Source organism: Leopardus geoffroyi, chromosome D1, assembly GCF_018350155.1.
Source record: "Leopardus geoffroyi isolate Oge1 chromosome D1, O.geoffroyi_Oge1_pat1.0, whole genome shotgun sequence".
Classification (NCBI taxonomy): Eukaryota; Metazoa; Chordata; class Mammalia; order Carnivora; family Felidae; genus Leopardus; species Leopardus geoffroyi.
The window spans coordinates 109,368,733-109,384,470 of NC_059329.1; the positions used below are offsets into that span (position 1 = coordinate 109,368,733).

Genomic DNA, 15,738 nt, shown 5'->3' on the forward strand with positions numbered 1-15,738 from the left:
GTGAGGAGGGATGAGCTCTGGTGCCCAAATGCAGTGGTTGACTTTAGATGGGAGTAGGGCCTCCATCTGTGTAACAGGAAGGTTGGAGGGGACATGAGCACAAATGTGCTAAGTAGGTAAGTGTGCTGGGAGTTGTGGGAGCCCTTTTCCTAGTGCTTCCATCTTCTCAGCTAAGTAGGAATAAAGGTTATCAACTAAAGTGAGGAGAGGTTAGGAGGTGTTAGGGGTTTGAGGAAAAATGCATCATCAAGCAGAGCAGAAAAGGGGAAAGACTTGGGAAAATACAGAGTAATTGCCAGACTGTGTTGTCAGCCCACTACAGATTCGGGGACATGTATTAAAGACAGACCAGGCCGCCTGATTATATGATTCCTTCTGGGCATGTTCAGCTAGTGCAGTTGGACTTCAACAGAGTTGTAATTTACCAAATGACTATGGCAGACTAGCAACAGAGTGTGTGCAAGAACATGTTTATTTATAAAGATTGACTGTGGCATTTAAGCTGGGTAAGGAGGAAAGAGGGACAGCAGGGCCATGAGGAAAATTGAAACAATGGAAGGATCTTTGGATCATAGGCCCTGGCAGAAGAATTATTGTTGACAAACCAGAGAGAATGAGCTGAAAAGATAGGTGTAATCAGAGAGTGGGGTACATGAAACTGAGATTAGATATTGCTTGTAATTATTGGTAATGATAAGATTCAGCATGTGATCATGTGGGTGATTAGCTAAGACAAGTGCGAGGACAAGATCATTGAAAGAGAGGGATTATGAGATTGAGGCAGCCAAGATGTTGGAAAGAGCATATATTGAAACCATAGAGAGTTATGGCTGAGATAGTACCGGGGAAAGGAACAGTGAGTGAGGAGCTGAAATCAAGAAATAAGCAGAAATGACTACAGTTAAAGATCCCAGCCACAGCAGGGAATAGAGGGTCATATGAACTGAGGGTATCAATTCAGAATAGGGTTTTTGGCGAGGTGGAAGGGATAATGTTCTAGAGCTGGTGATGAAAATAAGGAGGACATCTTCCTCATCTCCAAGCCAAGTGTGCGCATTATAGGAGAAAAGCAGCCACCGTTTGAGAGAACTACCCAAGAAGCATGTCCTCAGTGGAGGTGAGGTTTCAGCTAGAACAGTGTTTCTCAGCAGCAGCAGCACTCTAGACATTTGGGCCAGATCATTGTGTTGTGGGGTCTGCTCTGTACATCATAGGATGGTCAGCAACAACCTTGACTTCTACGCTCTAGAAATACCTCACATACACACAGATACCACCCCAGTTATAACAACCAAAAACATCTCTAAATATTGCCAAGTGTTTCCTACCTTTTGTTGAAACCACCACTATATATGAGCCACATTCTGAATTCTCTCAGCGTTTCTGAGATTCATTTTACAGAGATTTTAAAAATCAATGAACTCAGGTGAAAACTTTGTCAAGATTCTTGTTTGTAATAGCGGTTACTACAAAAAGTGTTTTCTAACAGACAAGGCAGAATTTCCTTTGTTATTTTAATTGGTATTCTAGTTACAAAACTATTCTAATTACAATTCTATTCTAGTTACAAAAACATTCTGAAATATTGTATTTAGATTTTCCTTCCTGCATTAAGCAAAATTTGCATTTTGTAAAAGCAAAAGTCAGGAGTGCTTGGGTGGCTCAGTTGGTTAAGTGTCCCCACCTGAGCTCAGCTCATGATCTCACAGTTCACGAGTTCTAGCTCCACATTGGGCTCTCTGCTGTCAGCACAGCTCATATGCTCTCTCTCTCTCTCTCTCTCGCTCGCTCTCTCAAAAATAAATAAAAATATTTTTTAAAAATTAGAAATGGAGGGACGCCTAGGTGGCTCAGTCTAATTAAAAATAATTAGAAATGGATAAGAAACCTAAATATAAAAACTAAAATTAAAAAAAAATTTTTTTTCAATGTTTTTTTTTTTTAATTTATTTTTGGGACAGAGAGAGACAGAGCATGAACGGGGGAGGGGCAGAGAGAGAGGGAGACACAGAATCGGAAACAGGCTCCAGGCTCTGAGCCATCAGCCCAGAGCCTGACGCGGGGCTCGAACTCACGGACCGCGAGATCGTGACCTGGCTGAACTGCGCCACCCAGGCGCCCCTAAAAATTTTTTTTTTTTAATTTTTAATGTTTATTTTTGAGAGAGAGTGACAGAGTGTGAGTGTAGGAGGGTTAGAGAGAGAGGGGGATGCAGAATCTGAAGCAGATTACAGGCTCTGAGCTGTCAGCATAGAGCCCAACACAGGGCTCGAACCCATGGACTGCAAGATCATGACCTGAGCCAAAGTCAGAGGCTTAACCCACTGAGCCACCCAGTGCCCCAAAATTATAAAATTTCTACAAGGAAGCAGCAGAATATCTGCTCCAACATGGCAGAGTAACTTCACAGTCTTGGAGTAGGCAAAGATCTTTTAGATAGGAGCCAGAATGCATTAACCATTAAATAATAAAGTAGACTTGGTCAAAATTAAATACTTCATCCAAAGATACCATTAATAAACTGAATAGACAAGAAAATAATTTACAATACATATGTCTGACAAGTGACTTGTATAAATTAAAAAACTCTTACAACTCAAAAACAAGATAAAAAAAACCTGGATGAAAATGTTTGACCAGGCACCTCATAGAGATTTACATGGAGATTTCTAAATGATCAATAAACTAATGAAAATGTGCTTAATAGTATTAGTCATCAGGGAAATGCAAATTGTAACCACAGTGATATTCCACTGTGCGTACCCATTAGAATCCATGAATCAAGACCTGATCACACCAACTGCTAGTGAAGATAAGGAGCAACTGGGGCTTTTAGACACTGCTGCTGGGGTGGGAATGGTACCAACACTTTGGAAACTGGTCTGGCAGTTTCTCATAAAGTTAAGCATACATCTACCCTAAGACCCATCAATTCCTTTCTTAGGTGTTTGCCCTAGAAAAAGTAACACATATGTCTATAAAGACTTCTAACAAGAATGGCAGCTTTGGCCATAGTAGCCAAAAACTAGAAGCAACACAAATGTGAATGTTCAGCAACAGTAGAATAGAATTCTACTTGGCAATAAAAAGGAATGAACTGCTAATATACGCAACACCCTGTATGAACCTCAAAGATGATGTTTGAAGAAGCCCAACCAGAATAGTGCATACCATATGACCCCATTTATACGGAATGTTAGAATCGGTGAAACTAACCTATGGTGAAAGAAGTCAGAACAGTGCTTGCCTCTGAGAGAGCAGTGTAGGATTGTCTGGGCAGGATCACAGAGTTTTTCTGGAGTGATAGAAATGTACATCTTTTTTCTTTTTAATTTTTTATTTTATTTTAGAGAGAGTATGAGCCAGGGAGTGGGGGGAGAGAGAGAGAGAGAGAGAGAGGGAGCGAGAGAATCTCAAGCAGGATCCATGCTCAGCATAGAGCCCAACATGGGGCTCAGTCTCACAACCCTGGGATCATGACCTGAGCCAAAATCAGGAGTCAGACACTCAACTGACTGAGCCGCCCAGGCACCCCGGAAATGTTGCATATCTTGAGGCAGATGTGGGTTACGTAGGTATATGCATTTATCAACTCATTGATCCCGTGTGTTCAAGATCTAGACATTTCACGGTTTTTAAATCTCAATTTTTTTTGAAAAAGTAATTTATACAAATTTATTGGCATTCCTCAGGCCCTCCTGCTGATCTCTTTTTACACTTTAGGAATAGTTTGGCCCAACTTTAGAGCTAAAAATGCTGGGGTATCTAACCCATTCTTAGGCTGGAAGAGGTGGAGCTGAAAGGAGAGGTTCCTGGGAAAACATTAAGCAGGGACCTGAAAGGGGAGTGCCTTAGCTGTGTGCAGAAGCACAAATGAGCATCCAAGAAGAGAAGGAAAAAGCATGTGAAAAGGCAAGACAGTGCAAGTGAAGTGTCAATTTGCGAGGAAGAAGGGAGGCAGAGGTGTGAGCATGGTGCTGCTACCTGCCTGACTCTTCTGGGGAATGTTCGAAAAGTCACGTCCAAAAATAAACCACTTTTATGTGAAAATCTTTTATGAACATACAACATAATACATGTAAAATCATACTTCTGGTATGGCTTGATTTTAATGAGTATAGTAAAAACCGATAAAATATTTGGTAAGAATGTTTGTAGAGTTTAAAAGTTGTTTGCAAACTTAGTATTTCTTTTGGTCTGATTTTTGATGACACAGATTTGACCTTTTTTTTTTTTTTCTTTTTTTTTTGGTTTCAGGGTTCAAAAAGGATTCTTCGCTCCAACGAGATCATCCTTCCAGCTAGTGGACTTGTGGAAACAGAACTCCAATTAACCTTCTCCCTTCAGGTGAGAAGCTACTGAATCTTAGGTCACTAATGTCTAGTCTAGTCCCCAGGTAGTCCTGCAGTCTGGAGATTTTTCTATCCCAGAGCAGCCACAGCCCAATGAATGAAAGTTACCCAATGAATTGAGCTTCTGTGGCTAGCCTGGAGGGCTGAAGCAGTCACTCAGCCAGCCACAGTGAGGATGCTGAGACCCGAGGTTTTTTTTTCCCTTTCCTTGGATAAGGCTGTTGGTCCCCCACCCAATCTCGCTCAGCCCCGTTACCTCTCCTTAGTAATCTGCGGCACACACTCCAGCTGAGTGTGTCCCCTTCAGTCTCATTCTGCCCCCATGTTGTAATCTCAATTCCTTCCCTTCTCCTTAGGCCTCTTTAGTATGTCTCTCTCTCTCATCACAATCTCAGGATCCCAAATTGAAGCATATGGAGAAAACATTTGATCACTTGGCAAAGAAAGAGGCAAAGTTCTGAACACGTGTGTACCACAGAGCTACAGAATGGAAATCAGGCACCAAGGAGAATCGAAGCCTCAGCGGCAACTTAATGGTGTCTCCTTCACCCCTGATTCCCCCCACACAGCCCCCTTGTACAGACAGGAGATAGTGAAGCATGGAAGGATTGCATATCCTCCAACAGGACCAGAACCCAAGGGCCCAGGAGCTCATTAACGATGCTTGACTCTTTTGTACTTCGCAGTACCCTCATTTCCTGAAGCGAGATGCCAACAAGCTACAGATCATGTTGCAAAGGAGAAAGCGTTACAAGAACCGGACCATCTTGGGCTATAAGACCCTGGCTGTGGGACTTATCAACATGGCAGAGGTGAGGGGGCACAGTCTCCAGTCTTTAAGTCCGAGAGTTTGTGAGGCACACCAGGCCCAGCCAGTTGAGCCTGCTAGCAAATGATTTTGCCAGCCTAGTGGCTGGGTGTTTCATTTTATTTTACAAGTTAATTCTGTTTTTGGAAATTCAGGATATCCCAAGTAATTGTTCTTTTTTTTTTTTTTTTTTAATTTTTTTTTTTAATGTTTTTATTTATTTTTGAGACAGAGAGAGACAGAGCATGAATGGGGGAGGGGCAGAGAGAGAAGGAGGCACAGAATCCGGAGCAGGCTCCAGGCTCTGAGCTGTCAGCACAGAACCCGATGCGGGGGCTCAAACTCACGGACTGTGAGATCGTGACCTGAGCTGAAGTCGGATGCTTAACCGACTGAGCCCCCCCAGGCGCCCCAGTAATTGTTCTTTTTATCCCAAGTAATTTCTTCCTCACAAAATGTTTTTCTTTAAGTTTCAAAGAAAATTCAAACTTACAGAAAAATTGTAAGAGTAGTGTAAAGAATGCCCATATACCCTGCACTCAGATTCTTCAGTGCTAACATATTACCATATTTGCCTTATTTTTCTCTCTATATATAAACATTTATGCATATTATTTTCTTTTCTGAACCACTGAGAGTAAGTTGCAGACATGATGCCCTACTACACGTTAATGCCGTACTATGTTAATTTCTTAAAAATAAGAATACTCTCCTGTGTAGTCAGCATCATGCCCGCCATAAAGGTCAGGACATCAACACGGATATAGGATCATCATCCAGCCCACGGCCCCCGCTCAGATTGTGCCAAGGGTCTCGATAATATCCATTACAGGCCCAGGATTTAATCTGGGATAGTGTTCATTTAATTGTCTTGCCTTTTTAGTCTCCTTCAATTTTCAGCAGTCCCTCAGATTTTCCTGGTCTTTCATTCCTTTGACTTTTTTTAAGAGTACAGGCTAGAGGCACCTGAGTGGCTCAGTCAGTTGGGTGTCCGACTTCAGCTCAGGTCACGATCTCACGGCTCGTGACTTTGAGCCTCACGTCAGGCTCTCTGCCATCAGCACAGAGCCCGCTTCAGATCCTCTCTCCCTCTCAATAAATAAACTTAAGGAAGGGAAGGAAGGAAGGAAGGAAGGGAAAAAAAAAGAGTACAGGCTAGTTACCTCGTTGAATGTTCCTCAGTTTGGGTTTGTCTGATGTTTTCTGAAGATTAGATTCAGCTTATGCATTTTTGGCAGAACTACCACAGAAGTAATGCCGTGTTCTTCTAAGTGCTACACAGGCAATGCTCCACATCGATTTGTTCCATTTCTGGCGAGGTTAGCTTTTATTGCTTGGTTAAGATGATGTCTGCCAGGATTTCCAACCTAAATTAACACTTTTTTTTGTATTTCCCGATTTAAAACAATATTTTATAGGGAGATGTTTTGAGACAGTGTAACAAACCTTTTTTCTCATCATATCTTCAACTGGTTTTAGCATCTATTAGTGATTCTTGCCTGGATCAATTATTACTTTGGTGCTTGCCAGTGAATTTCTAATCCCATCATTCCTGCTGTATATATTAATTCACTTTCTATTGTAAGGCAGAGCTTTCTCTTCTTCCCATTTATTGATCATTTCACTTATATGTATTAGTTATGGACCTGTGGATTCCTGTTTGCTTCAGTGGGGTTCAATCTGTTACTATCTTTTTTTTTTTCATGCTTAAATTATCTCAGATTTGGCCAGTGGGAACCCCTCCAAGCTAGTCCCTATATCTTTTTTGATATGTGCCATCATTCTTTATACACTTCTTGACTTTCTGGTACAAAATAGCATCTTGTACTTTCCCTGACCCAGCCTTGGAGTGAACTGATTCTCCAAAGAGTCCTGGTTCCTTTTGGCGGAGAATAGTATTTAGAAACCATTGGTTTCTAAATGGGTTCCATGACTATTAAGAGTTATTTTCCCAGCTGGAGTGTCATTGCTTCTACTCCCCCTGAACAGACAGAGCTAGGAAATGTATCTGCATATGTGCTTATGCTCTCATACATACATACATACATACACACCACACACATGTCATACCTGTTTCCCTGTCTGTCTGTCTGTCTGATCATGAGCTCACACATTCCAATCAATTCCAACCCAACACCATTGGGCTTATGCTTGCCTTTCCCCTGTCCATTGTTCTGATTCCCTCCTCCAGCAGGATGAAAGCAGGCTCCCATTATCTTCAATATGTTTGCTCATTTGTGTAGTTCCCTCATGTGCCAGATAAATCCTCTTAACCCTGACAAAGGGGAAAAAAAGGGGGCCACATTTTATTTTTTTATTATTTATTTTAAACTGAAGCAGTGCTTTATTGCAACGACAAAGCACCAATTCAGTAAGGCATTGACACATGGAGATTGAAACAAATGTCTCTGAACAGAGATGTAGCAAGACTGCTTTTTCAAGTTCTTAAAAACAGGTTCTCAAATCAAAAATCAAAGCATCGGAGCAATCAAAAAAATAATACACCATCATGAAGAATATATATTTATAAATATACTAGTAACAAGGCTTTTGGATCTATAACTTTTGGCTAATTCCTTCAGAAAAAAATTAGTGTAGATACCAACCATAAAGTGAAAAAGTGTTTTCTTCCATGGAAACAAAGAGCCAATTTGAGAGTAAATCTATACAGAAAATACCATTATCCCCGGTGAAAAAAGCTGAATATGGATGGATATCTCCAAGACACAACAGATTTTCTCTTTTCAGAGGTTCCACCTGTAGGGGCCATGAAGCATGTTCATTTCAAACATCACAGTATAGCCCAGCAAAACCTTGGGGCACCTGGGTGGCTCCGTCGGTTGAGCGTCCGACTTCAGCTCAGGTCATGATCTTGCGGTTCGTGAGTTCAAGCCCCGCATCGGGCTCTGTGCTGACAGCTCAGAGCCTGGAGCCTGTTTCAGATTCTGTGTCTCTCTCTCTGTCTCTGACCCTCCCCCACTCCTGCTCTGTCTCTCTCTGTCTCTCAAAAATAAATAAATGTTAAAAAGAGCTTTAAAAAAAAAAAAAAACCTTAATAAGGTCAAGTGGAGGAGCCTCTATAAAAAGTAGTGTCAACAATTCCATCCAAATAATACAAGCTCTAAGGAGAAGAGGAATTCAAGGGAGACAGCAGTCTCTCTTTTTCCCTTTTCCAAGTTTTCTTGTTTTTAATCTCCCTACATCTGAAACCAAAAGATCATTCAATTCAATACTTTTTCAAAGATTTTGGAAAAGCAGTCTGTGAAGAAAATCCCTTTAGTGGGGAGGGAGGTCCAGTCATGTCAAAGATGACTCTCTTTGACAAGCTCCACAAGGAAAACCATCCTGTCCACAAGTTATCCTTGTTCCTCCTGGTTGAATTCAGGTCAGCTGATGGATTGCCTAGTTTGCCCAAGACATTTCATTTGACTGAAATTCTTCACATCTACACATGTATGTATTCTGTTTACAAAGTTTCATCACATGAGGGGTGCCTGGGTGGCTCAGTCAGTTGAGCGTCCAACTCTTGATTTCGGCTCAGGCCAGATCCCGGGGTCGTGGGATCAAGGCCCGCATCAGTCTCCTCACTGAGCATGGAGCCTGTTTGAGATTCTTGCTCTCTCTCTCTCTCTCTCTCTCTGTCCCTCTACCCCACTCACGCTCTATCTAAAAAATAAACAAATATTTTTTTTTAAGTTTTATCACATGAAACTAAATTATGTCAGTATGTTTTTTGAGGTCTAAAAAACCTCAAAAAAACCCAGTTTGTACTATGAAGAGTTGTTCTTTAAATGCTTTGTCAGCAGAGGTTTTACATGATACTGGTAGATTTTCTTGTTTATTTTTTTTTAATTTTTTTTTTAACGTTTATTTATTTTTGAGAGAGAGAGAGACAGAGGATTAATGGGGGAGGGTCAGAGAGAGAAGACACAGAATCTGAAACAGGCTCCAGGCTCTGAGCTGTCAGCACAGAGCCCGACGCGGGGCTCGAACTCACGGACTGCAAGATCATGACCTGAGCCGAAGTCGGACGCTCAACCAACTGAGCCACCCAGGCACCCCGATACTGGTAGATTTTGAGACCAGGCTCCCCTTTTAAAAACTGAAGTCCTATCAGGGGCGCCTGGGTGGCGCAGTCGGTTAAGCGTCCGACTTCAGCCAGGTCACGATCTCGCGGTCCGGGAGTTCGAGCCCCGCGTCAGGCTCTGGGCTGATGGCTCAGAGCCTGGAGCCTGTTTCCGATTCTGTGTCTCCCTCTCTCTCTGCCCCTCCCCTGTTCATGCTCTGTCTCTCTCTGTCCCAAAAATAAATAAACGCTGAAAAAAAAAAATTTAAAAAAAAAAAAAAAACTGAAGTCCTATCAGTACATCATCTCTTGTCATCAGTAGCAGGGATTTTCCATCAATTTCCTGTTCCCAGAAAGCACTAGTTTGCTCCTGAAATCCTGCTGTTTGGAAATAGTTGACGACGTGCATGACGTCAGGATCTAGTGGCCTCCCATTCTTCCATTCTCATGAAACACACTGCATGGCTGGCATGGAGAGGTCTTCCCCCTGTGCAGAGCTCTGTGGCTGCCATGCTCCCAGCTCCTGTGTAGCTGGCCCACAGTCAGTTTTAAAACTTAGGTCTGGGGGCGTCTGGGTGACTCTGTCAGTTAAACGCCCAGCCCTTGGTTTCAGCTCAGGTCATGATCTCACAGTTCATGAGTTCGAGCCCCACATCAGGCTCTGTACTGATGGTATGAAGCCTGCTTGGGATTCTTTCTCTCTCTCTCTCCCTCTCTCTCTGCCCCTCCCCTGCTCACTCACTCTTTCTCTCTCTCAAAATAAATAAATAAACTTAAAAAAAAAAAAAAAACTTATGTCTGTGCTTTAGTACATTAAATAGGAAAGTTTCTGTGACCTTAATAAATAGAATATATGAGATCGTGGCAGCCCATCTATCTTTCCTCTTCAGGTTTTGAATCAGTATGAGGGACTATGGGGAGTGAAGTATTATGGATGCCATATTTCCCCACCTGTGTTTTCTCAGGTACTATAGATCGTTTTTCCCATTGCCAGACACAGGTGATCACCATCTGCAGGCCAGCCCCAGCCTGGAGAACTAGTTCTCTGTCAAGGACTAAAACTAAAATGTAGTCCCAGAGATTAGCCATCATTTTCAGGCTCGAGCCTCGATTTTCTTGTAAGCACAAGGCCTGACCAGTGACTGGCACTTCTGGAGATAATTTTCAAGTAAGAGTTTGAAGGCAATGGGAGAAAAGTAGGCCTGGATTTGAAAGATAGTGAGAAAGAAAATGTATTAGCAGAATGTCGTTCCCATCAGCTTGCACATCCATTTGGATTTATCAAAATGGACAACTCACCTCCCCTAGTAAGGCATTTGCATTACTGCCCTGTGGTCTCAGGTGATGCAGCACCCTAATGAAGGCGCTCTGGTGCTTGGCCTGCACAGTAACGTGAAGGATGTCTCTGTGCCTGTGGCAGAAATAAAGATCTACTCTCTGTCCAGCCAGCCCATTGACCATGAAGGAATCAAATCCAAGCTGTCTGGTAAGATGTATGTGGTATCTGGAGGCCCTGTGGGTCAAGAACAAGCCCATCACCTGTTCCCCATCCTGGGAAAGCTGAACTTGATGGGGCCTAAAATGTTCTTGTGAAAGAGAAGTTTAGAGATCCCTCAAAATAAAACATGGCTTACCATGGCTGTGGCCCTCGCCTCTCCCCCAGACCTATTTCCGCCTGACGAGAGCCCTGATTCCAGCCAACCAAATTCTCTTAGGCCAGATCTTCACACTTCAAGGTTGTCTTACTAAGGTGTCTCTTTCCAGATCGTTCTCCTGATATTGACAATTATTCTGAGGAAGAGGAGGAGAGTTTCTCATCAGAACAGGAAGGCAGTGATGATCCATTGCACGGGCAGGTAACTTTCCACGGCCCCTCACATGTAGTGTCTCGAGAAATAATTCCAGACCCTCCTGGGGTTTCCTAACTTCATTCCATGCCTTTACCCACTTAGGACCTGTTTTATGAAGATGAGGATCTACGGAAAGTAAAGAAGACCCGGAGGAAACTAACCTCAACCTCTGCCATCACAAGGGTGAGCCTCGAAGGTCTGGGGAATGTTTACCTGAGATTTTCAATTTGGAGGTAGGATGAGAGTGGTATATTGAAACCTCCTGGAGTCTTTTTAAAAATTTGCACATGGCCATTCCCTGAAGGTTCTGGTGTACCCCTCTATCTCCTCCTCCTCCTCCCCCACCCCCACCACTACCTAATTAAAAGTCACTGTTGTAGAGAAGCAGTGTTACTTATGGGAGTGTGTTATATTTTTCAGGTTATGTCAGGATAGAAAATAGGTTGAGAAACCCTGTTTTAGACTTTAGAGCAGAAAATGCTTTATCGAGAAGCAGAACACCTCAGACACCCCATGTTCCCTCTCAAGGAGGTTACTTCAAATTATGTCCTGCCTACCACATAGACAGACCCAGTCTTCTCTAGGGGTATCAAATTTTTAATCATTTTAACCCAGAAATAATAAGCTAGTGCTTAGAACTGTAAGCAATTGGTAAGGTCTAATTCCATTGGATATAGTTGGAGAGATACAGACATATAGATACAGATATTCTCTCTCTCTCTCTCTCTCTCTCTCTCTCTCTCTCTCTCTCTCACACACACACACACACACACACACACACACACACACACACACTGGATATATATACATTGGATATATTTGGATCCTTAATGGATCCATAACCTTAGAGGCCAAATGCCTTTGAATTGTGTCTCCTACATAAGATTCCTCAAGAGTCACTATTTTGGTGAAATTAAGAGTCCTGGACTGAGACACTTAATACCTGGATTTCTAGGTTAACCTTGGTGGTTTTTTTTAATTTAATTTAATTTCCAGTATAGTTAACATACTGTTATATTAGTTTCAGGTGTACAGCATGGTAATTCAACAATTCTCTAAATTACTCAGAGTTCATCATGATAAGTGTACTCTTAATCCCCTTCACCTATTTCAGCCATCCCCCACCCACCTTCCCACTGGTAACCAGCAGTTTGTTCTATAGCTATAGTTAAGAGTCTGTTTCTTGGTCTAAGTTAACTTTGACTGATTCTGGAGTTCCTGTGCTAAAGTGTGGGAGAGTCAAAGTGTTAGAAACTCAGTTTCATTTTTCCTGACACATCCTGATTCTCTAGTACAGAGCTAGCCTAGGGACCCCAAGAACAGAGATTCCTATCACCTTCAGGAATGAACTAAATGTAGGCCAGACCTTTCAGATGTGTTGTATCTAAACCTGGCATTCACCATGAAACAACACTGTCATCTCCATGCCTCCTGAGGTATCATTGGGCTTAAATGTAAATCCTCAAGACTATGGTCTTGATTTCCCCCGTTGAATAATGACTAGAGAGTGTGAGAACTGCTTCATTGTCCTCAGGTATCTAATCCTTGATTGGCACTCCAAAATGACCTGGATAAGGCATGTCCCCAGAGCCTTAGACATCTTGTATCGTTGTACTCACAATGGGAAGAGACTGGAGGATCACTCTGTGTTGTAGCTCCTTCTGTTAAGTTTTTCTTTTTCCTGCTCTGTAACCAAAGAGAGGTCCTACTTTCTTCCCATAGGATGCCTCCTGGAGCTTTATAAATCCCCTCTCCCTGTGGTCTCCTATGAACCAGCTTTACCCTGTTATATGACCAGAGTTCAGTGCTCCTATTAATAGCCTCTACCTCAAAGGTTGTTCTTTGTTTTTATTTTTTTTTTTTAGCTCCAGGCACTTTCCAGTCAGATTACCAGAGACTTAGTAACAGTTCTTTAGTTTCTGTCTCCTTTTGTACACATGCATTCTTCTCTCCCTACCAAGAATACTTTGTTCTAGACACACTAATTGACTTGCTGTTTGTTTGTTTTTTCTCTGCTGTGGATGCCCTTTCTACCTTTGGAGCCCCTGCTTTTTCTTGAAGGCCTGGCTCAGCCTTACTTGCAAGTTAGTCTCTTCCGTCCCCAGATGGCAAGTCTATCATTCAGTCAGGAAGTACTTAAGACCCCAAGCTCATCACTGTGCCTGGAGTTTGAGACATTGAGATAAGAAAGGGCTCGTCCATACCATCAAGGAGGTCACAGTGTCTAGACACAAACGACATCTAAACAAGTGGCTGCGACATAGTAGAGTAGGGGCTAGAAGATAGAGTTTGGTGTAAGGGACAGCGATGGCACTAAGGGGAAAGTGACCGACTCTGCGCAGAAGTGCCAAGAGAGCTTCACAGACCGGATGCAGAGAGATGGGTTTCTAAGGATAAACAGAGATTCGCCAGGTGGATTGGAGGAGAATGTTTAGTCAGGGCAGAAGGTACCGTGTGTAAAGGCCCAGAGGGGTACAGCAGCATGCCATTCCTTACAGAACTATAAGCAGTTTCCACTTGAATGCTGGTGTGGGGTGTTGGTTGGTGATGTGAGGCTAGAGACCGGCAGAGCAGCCTTCAGACACACATGGGCCCGATGCTGCAGCTCGTTCCCTGGGCACTGGGGACCCGTGAAGACCTCTAATTTGGGGAGAGTAACATTAGATTTGCATTTGTGATAATCACTATGGACTCTGGAGAGAACAAGACTGGAAACTGGCCGGGAGCGTGAGGGTTGGGGAAGTGTCGGTCAAAGGCCATTGCGGTGATCCCACAGAGTTGTGGGGACAAAAAGGCCTGGAGGAAAGCAGTGGTATTACAGATGAAAAAGAGCATAGGAGTTAGTGAACACTCGGCTGTGAGGAGAAAGGGGAGGGGAGAGACTCGAGGTTCAGACTCCTACAGTCAGTGGGGGATAATGGTACCCTGGATAGGAACACAGGGAGAAAGTGATGAATTCTTGGAAATGCTGGGTTTGAGGTGCCTGTATATGCAGGTGGAAATCACCAAGCAGCACCATGGATCTGAAGGACTGGAGAAATGGATGAGCTGGAGATGTGTGGGTGGTGGAGGGCCCTAGGGAGAGATGAGCCCTCCTTCCATCTATGCCCACAGCCCTGGGAACTGCCCCAGCATTAAATGCTCATGCCTACTTCCCTGGTGGGATTTATGTGCCAGAGGGGAGAAACTGTCTTCCCGTCTTCGTGTCCTCCCACAGCTCTTTACAAAAGCGGGCTCTGGATCACTCTGTTGACTTCACTTGATCAGTCCACAAATGGGTATTGTTTGAGAATTATTGTGCAATTTGTCCCTACAGCAACCTAACATCAAACAGAAGTTTGTGGCCCTCCTGAAGCGGTTTAAAGTTTCAGATGAGGTACGACCCCTTACTCCCGAGGTTGATGGTGAGTAGAAGAATCCCCTGAGTTTCACCGTCATTCCTGGGGTGTGCTCTTTCCTGCCACTAGGAGTCAGGATTGCAGGACCCCCAAGTGAGAACATAGCTAAAGAAGGGCTTTAAGCTACTTGAAAAGAGAAAGGAAAGCTTTCCATGTAGCACCCAAAGTTTCACGGTACCTGCAAGCAAGGATAGCATGGTTATACTCAACTGTTGTTTAATACCACGCCTCTGCTATGGGGTGCCAGTAACAAATCTAGTTGTTGTTGTTGAATTTTCCCTCCTATTGGACGGGGAACATTGTGGGCAACAGCCTGTGAGGTAGGGGCATCCTCAGTGGTCAGCTCTAGTTTGTGGGATTGAGCCCCACGTTGGGCTCTGCACTGTCAGTGTAGGAGCCTGCTCAGGATTCTCTATCTGCCCCTCCCCCACTTACGCTTGCACTCTCTCTCTCAAAATAAATAAATAAACTTAAAATAAAAACTAGAGATGCCGTGTCCTCCCTGGGCTCTGACCGGCCTGGTGCCAGTTTTCACAGGCTTCTCTTCTGAATAGACTGGAAAGAGATGGGGAAGAAAATTGTCTAGAGGTGTCTTTGTCCTTCTGTGGGCTCCTGGAAAATAGAACCGGCCTGCACAGAGTCACAGTCCTCTGGGTTTTCTTGCGCCCATGCTTTGGCAGAAGTACATTAGCACTCGTACTTTTCTTCTCATGCCAGGCCCATAGCGTGGAGTGGTAGGGAGGCACTGAAAGGGAAAGGTGGCCTCACCACATCCCTGCTCTCAGGATTAGATCACAGAAAGGACACTAAGATTACCCCGATGCATGCGAAGCTATGGCATTGCCCCTTAAGGACGACTAGTTAAGGAGGCCAGTTGGTACCTGTCCAGGAGGAAAGAGTTATGCATCTACCATAGTTGTTAATAGAGGTAACCCCAAACTCAAAGCTTTTTGTCCCCCACAGGTAGGCTTCGGGCTGGAACACGTATCCCGAGAGCAGATACGAGAGGTGGAAGAGGACTTGGATGAACTGTATGATAGTCTGGAGATGTACAATCCCAGCGACAGTGGCCCTGAAATGGAAGAGACGGAGAGCATCCTTAGCACTCCAAAGCCCAAGCTCAAGTGAGGCCCAAACCTCTTCTATCGAATTGTCTCCCTGCATATCTCCTTCCTAAGCCAGCACAGTCTCCTAGGCCCCCTCCCTCACTTCCCCTCCATTACCAGGGAGTTTGGCTCCTCACCCTGTTGAACCTCCAGCTGTC

At 43.6% G+C, this 15,738-nt stretch overlaps 1 protein-coding gene across 2 annotated transcripts in view; it reads left to right on the forward strand.

Moving 5' to 3' along the window:
- PACS1 (phosphofurin acidic cluster sorting protein 1) overlaps positions 1 to 15,738 on the forward strand; it is a 156,200-nt gene that overhangs the window by 120,363 nt on the left and 20,099 nt on the right. For both annotated transcript variants that reach the window (XM_045486830.1, XM_045486831.1), the window contains exons 3-9: positions 4,258 to 4,347; positions 5,039 to 5,164; positions 10,568 to 10,712; positions 10,991 to 11,082; positions 11,179 to 11,259; positions 14,393 to 14,452; positions 15,438 to 15,598. In XM_045486830.1, coding sequence (XP_045342786.1) covers positions 4,258 to 4,347; positions 5,039 to 5,164; positions 10,568 to 10,712; positions 10,991 to 11,082; positions 11,179 to 11,259; positions 14,393 to 14,452; positions 15,438 to 15,598 — 755 coding nt within the window. The remainder of the gene's footprint in view (positions 1 to 4,257; positions 4,348 to 5,038; positions 5,165 to 10,567; positions 10,713 to 10,990; positions 11,083 to 11,178; positions 11,260 to 14,392; positions 14,453 to 15,437; positions 15,599 to 15,738) is intronic.